The 6231-nt window shown below is 39.3% G+C and overlaps 1 protein-coding gene across 1 annotated transcript; it reads left to right on the forward strand.

Moving 5' to 3' along the window:
* Positions 1-1421: 1421 nt before the first annotated feature.
* On the forward strand, positions 1422-4183 carry LOC123743361 (NACHT, LRR and PYD domains-containing protein 9). Its single transcript, XM_045719561.1, has 2 exons — positions 1422-2235; positions 3979-4183. The coding sequence occupies exons 1-2, from the start codon at positions 1694-1696 to the stop codon at positions 4166-4168; spliced, it is 732 nt and encodes a 243-aa protein (XP_045575517.1). The 5' UTR covers positions 1422-1693; the 3' UTR covers positions 4169-4183.
* Positions 4184-6231: the final 2048 nt, after the last annotated feature.

A 6231-nucleotide genomic window follows, 5' to 3' on the forward strand; every position in this document is an offset into this window, starting at 1 on the left:
AGAAGGAGCTTGCTGACACACTGGAGAAAAGTAAGAGCTGTCTGCCTCATGTTGAATGCTGTTTTATAACATTTAAAAGCTGTAGCTGAATTACAGCTAAAGTAGCTGTGTAACTCAATGATATTGTAGCAGCCTTAACACAAAACCTACTGACCTCATCAAGTAGCAGCAGGGATGTGTTGTGTTGATTAATTTAGAGAGAGAGAGAGAGAGACAACATTAATAATACGATCAATAATACCAATAATAATATAACAGTCACACCAGTCTGTAATGCATTATATAAAAAACACACACATTTATGAAGTCAAAAAAGATAAGAAATTAATATAATTGAAAACGTTATAACAGTCATACAATACTGTAGGTATTACATGTAATTATTAATTTAATATCCTCTGTGTTATTTCTAGATTCAGATGAGCTTGCTGTGATTTGCGAACGTGAACTCAAATCTAATCTAAAGAAGAAGTTTCAATGTGTATTTGAGGGGATCGCTAAACAAGGAAACCCAACACTTCTCAATAAGATCTACACAGAGCTCTACATCACAGAGGGTGGAACAGGAGAGGTCAATAATGAACATGAGCTGAGACAGATTGAGACAACAACCAGGAAACAAGCAAGACCAGAGACTGCAATCAAATGTAACAACATCTTCAAACCCTTAACTGGACAAGACAAACTTATCAGAACTGTGCTGACAAAGGGAGTTGCTGGCATTGGAAAAACAGTCTCTGTGCAGAAGTTCATTCTGGACTGGGCTGAAGGAAAAGCAAATCAGGATATCCAATTTGTATTTTCATTCCCTTTTCGGGAGCTGAATTTGATGAAAGAGGACAAACACACTTTCATTGAACTTCTCAATCACTTCTCAATGGAAACCAAACAATCAAGAATCTCCAACTATGACAAGTACAAAGTACTGTTTGTCTTTGATGGTCTGGATGAGTGCCGAATGCCCCTAGACTTCCAGAAGAACAAGATCTGTTGGGATGTCACAAAGTCAACCTCAGTGGATGTTCTGCTGACAAATCTCATCAAAGGAAATTTGCTTCCCTCTGCTCTCATCTGGATAACTACCCGACCTGCAGCAGCCAATAAGATTCCTTCAGGGTGTGTTGACCAGGTGACAGAGGTGCGAGGGTTCAATGACCCACAGAAGGAGGAGTACTTCAGGAAGAGATTCAGTGATGAGGACCTGGCCAGCAGAATCATCTCACACATAAAGACATCAAGGAGCCTCCACATCATGTGCCACATTCCAGTCTTCTGTTGGATTTCTGCAACAGTCCTTGAACACATGCTGAAACATAAGAGAGAAGAGATGCCCAAGACTCTGACTGAGATGTACACACACCTTGTGGTGTTTCTTACAAAACAGAAGAATGAAAAGTATCTTGGGAAAGAAGAGACAGGTCCACACTGGAATAAAGAGAGCATTCTGTCACTGGGAAAACTGGCTTTTCAACAACTTGTGAAGGGCAACCTGATTTTCTATGAAGATGACCTGAAAGAGGCTGGCATTGATGTCAATGAAGCCTCAGTGTACTCAGGATTGTGCACACAGCTCTTTAAAGAGGAATGTGTGCTGTACCAGGACAAGGTGTACTGCTTCGTGCATCTCAGCATTCAGGAGTTTCTGGCTGCTGTTCATGTGTTCCTCTCATTCATCAACAACAATGAGAATCTAATGGACAAACTGCAAACCACAGACGAGCCAGAACCTCAATCAATGTTCAGCTACTTTCTTTTGCTTTTCAGAGACAATACTGAAGTTACTTTCTACAAGAGTGCTGTGGATATAGCCTTACAAAGTGATACGGGAAACCTGGACCTGTTCCTCTGCTTCCTTCTGGGCCTCTCACTGGAGTCCAATCAGAAGCACTTACGAGGTCTACTGACAAAGACAAGAAGCAGCTCACAGAGCCATGAAGATACAGTCAAGTACATCAAGGAGAAGATCAGGGAGAATCCCTCTCCAGAGAGGTGCATCAATCTGTTCCACTGTCTAAATGAACTGAATGACCATTCTCTAGTGGAGGAAATTCAAAGATACCTGAGCTCAAGAAATGTCTCCAGTGAAGAACTGTCACCTGCACAGTGGTCAGCTCTGGTCTTTGTGTTGCTGACTTCAGAAAAGGAGCTGGATGTGTTTGACCTGAAGAAATACTCCAGATCAGAGGAAGGTCTTCTGAGGCTGCTGCCAGTGGTCAAAGCCTCCAGAGCTGTTCTGTGAGTACATCAAATGACATATAAGAAATAATCATCAGGAAGAAATATTAAGTTCAGAGAAAAATGTGTATTATAATATGTATATAATATTATATTGAAAAACATATTGAATAAATGTTTTGATTATCACATTAGTATAACATTATGACCATACAATTCTAGGAGACGGATGAAGGAAGATGAATCTATATGTTGTTTGAGAGCATAAACCAAATGCATCTGCCAATGTCCTTCTACCTTCTTGAGGACCTCTTCAAGATAGAATCCCGTTAACGGGATTGATTTGACAACAACCAGTGAAATAGCATGGGGCGAAATTCAAAACACAAAAATCTCAGAATTAAAATTCCTTAAACATGCAAGTATTATACAGCATTTTAAAGATAATCTTCTCGTTAATCCAACCACATTGTCCGATTTCAAAAAGGCTTTACGGTGAAAGCAAAACATTAGATTATGTTAGGATAGCACCCCAGCAAAAAAAAGGCATTTTCCAAGCAAGGTTAGCCGTCACAAAACCAGATATACAGCTAACATTAAGCACTAACCTTTGACAATCTTCATCAGATGACACTCATAGGACATCATGTTACACAATACATGTATGTTTTGTTCGATCAAGTTCATATTTATATCCAAAAACCCCATTTTACATTGGCTTGTGATGTTCAGAAAATGTTTACACCCCAAAACTTCCGGTGAATGAGCACATCAATTTACAGAAATACTCATTATAAACGTTGACAAAATAAACAACAGTTATTCAAAGAATTATAGATAAACTACTCCTTAATGCAACCGCTGTGTCAGATTTCAAAATACGGAGAAAGCACATTGTTCAATATTCTGAGTACAGAGCTTAGCCATCAATGCTAAGCTATACAGTTAGCCGTCAAGCTACGGCGGCGTCAAAACTCTAAAATACTGTTATAAATATGTTCTTACCTTTGCTGATCTTCGGCGGAATGTACTCGGAAGGACTCCCACTTCCACAACAAATGTTCATTTGTGCGATAAAGTCCATCATTTATGTCCAAATAAATCAGTTTTGTTCATGCGTCCAGATCACTATTCCAAAAGGCATGATGTGCATCCATCCATCATAGACGAAAAGTTATAAAGTTCCCTTAGCGTTTGTAGAAACATGTCAAATCATGTTTACAATCAATCCTTAGGGTGTTTTTAACATAAAACGTCGATAATATTCGAACTGGACAATAGCGTATTCATTACAGAAGAACAATAAGAAAGGCTAGCTCTTCGTGCGCACGCATGAGGTAAATTAATAACCCCAGCCAGGCAACTTCTTGTTCCGGGTGTTATTCAATCAAAATTCCCCATAGAAGCATCAGACAACATTCTAAAGACTGTTGACATCTAGTGGAAGCCTTAGGAAGTGCAACATGATCCCTAAGTCACTGTAGTTTGGATAGGAAGAGATTTGAAAACTACAACCCTCAAAATCTCCCACTTCCTGGTTGGATTTTCCTCAGGTTTTTGCCTGCCATATGAGTTCTGTTATACTCACAGACATTATGTTAACAGTTTCGGAAACTTTAGAATGTTTTCTACCCAAATCTACCAATTACATGCATATCCTAGTTTCTGGGGCTGAGGAACAGACTATTAAGTTTGAGCACGCTTTTCATCTGGACGTGAAAATAGTGCCCCCTATCCCTAAGATGCTACACTACTTGTTAAATTAACAGTGTGATTGTGAAGTCATGACAATCTCTTTGTCAGGCTGTCAGGCTGTGGAGTCACAGAGGAAGGCTGTGATTCTCTGGTCTCAGCTCTGAGGTCAAACCCCTCACACCTGAGAGAGCTGGACCTGAGTAACAATGACCTGAAGGATTCAGGAGTGAAGCTGCTCTCTGCTGGACTGGGGAATCCCCAATGTAAACTGGAGACTCTGAGGTCAGTATTCCTGTAGTTGGTCAACAAGTGATAACTGTTCACCAGATCCACATGTGTTTACCAGACACACAGAGTCCACACCATATGTGTTTGGACAGTGAAGCTTACAGTTTTACATTGGGTGCTATGCTCCAGCATTTTGTATTTGAATTATAATGTTTCATATTAGACGACAGAACAGGCGACAGTTGAGGTTAAAGGTGAGAGGTTTGTATGTTTTGTTGTAGCCTCTGTAACTCTCTCACTCATCATTATTCATGATTCTTTTATGATCTTTCTCATTCATGGCAGTCACAGTCGAAATGTAGTTATTGCGTTCAAAGAATATTGGACCAAATGCTAAACTTTTGACTACTTTATTAATACACTAAGTTAATTGCTCAGAATACTTATGACTTCTTCAGATAGGGGGATTAGATACATAAAGTCCTTTCATTAGAAGCATGAAACAGATATGTATTAAAATATCCTCAAATAAATGTGACATTTAAAACTGTCATCTCATATAAAACATTTGATCTGAAATCAAAAATGTTGGAGTATAGTGCCACAATTAAAATGTTAGCTTCACTGTCAAAATAGATATGATGTGGACTGTATACTCAATACAATCTAAATCTGATACCTCACTGTCTGTATTTTGACTGATACTGCTTTTTAAACTGGTCTGGTCAGTCTACTCAAATATTTGTACTATACATTTTTCTCTCTACAAGCAATACTTTGATAATTTGTACATTTTAATTATTATACATTAATTTATGAATAGATATGTCAGGTTTCAGGACACTGATGTATCTGAAAATGTTGACAAAAACTATACTGTCACTATTTTCACCACCAAAGAATAGCAGTGTGATTTTAATATGATTTGACTCTTCGCAGGCTGTCACGCTGTCTAGTCACAGAGGAAGGCTGTGCTTCTCTGGTCTCAGCTCTGAGGTCAAACTCCTCACACCTGAGAGAGCTGGACCTGAGCTACAATGACCTGAAGGATTCGGGAGTGAAGCTGCTCTCTGCTGGACTGGGGAATCCCCACTGTAAACTGAAGACTCTGAGGTCAGTATTCCTGTAGTTGGTCAACAAGTGATAACTGTTCACCAGATCCACATGTGTTTACCAGACACACATAGTCCACATCATATGTGTTTGGACAGTGAAGCTTACAGTTTAAAATTTGGTGCAATGCTCCAGCATTTTGGATTTGAGATACAATGTTTCATTTTAGGTGACTGTACAGAATGTCACCTTTATTTGAGGTTAATGGTGAGAGGTTAGCATGTTTTGTTGTAGCCTCTGTTATTGGTAATGGTGAGAGGTTAGCATGTTTTGTTGTAGCCTCTGTTATTGGTAATGGTGAGAGGTTAGCATGTTTTGTTGTAGCCTCTGTAACTCTCTCACTCATTATTATCCATGATTTATTCATGAACTTTCTCAATAATGGCAGTTACAGTCTTTATGTAGTCATTGCATTCAAAGAATATGGGACCAAATACTATACATTTGACTACTTTAATACACTATAAGTGAATTGGTCAGAATACTTATGACTTCTTCAAATAGGGGGATTAGATACATAAAGTTTCAGGACACTGATGTATCTGAACATTTAGAAAAAATATACTGCCACTTTTTTCACCACCAAAGAATAGCAGTGTGATTTTAATATGATTTGACTCTTTGCAGGCTGTCAGGCTGTCTAGTAACAGAGGAAGGCTGTGCTTCACTGGTCTCAGCTCTGAGGTCAAACCCCTCACACCTGAGAGAGCTGGACCTGAGCTACAATCACCCAGGAGACTCAGGAGTCAGACTGCTCTCTGCTGGACTGGAGGATCCACACTGCAGACTGGAGAAACTCAAGTATGTAGAGGGTTTATGTCAATGTTCATATCAGACATGTTTGACTTATCAGGCTAGTTAAGACAAACATTCTGACCTCCACTTGGATAAAGTTCTATGTTACTGTGTGTGTGTGTCCAATGTGTTTGTGTATGTGTGTATCCGGTGTGTGTGTGTGTTTGTCTTTTGTGTGTGTGTCGTGTGTGTGTATCCAGTGTTTGTGGGTGTGTGTGTCGTGTG

The sequence above is a fragment of the Salmo salar genome, chromosome ssa06 (assembly GCF_905237065.1).
Source record: "Salmo salar chromosome ssa06, Ssal_v3.1, whole genome shotgun sequence".
Classification (NCBI taxonomy): Eukaryota; Metazoa; Chordata; class Actinopteri; order Salmoniformes; family Salmonidae; genus Salmo; species Salmo salar.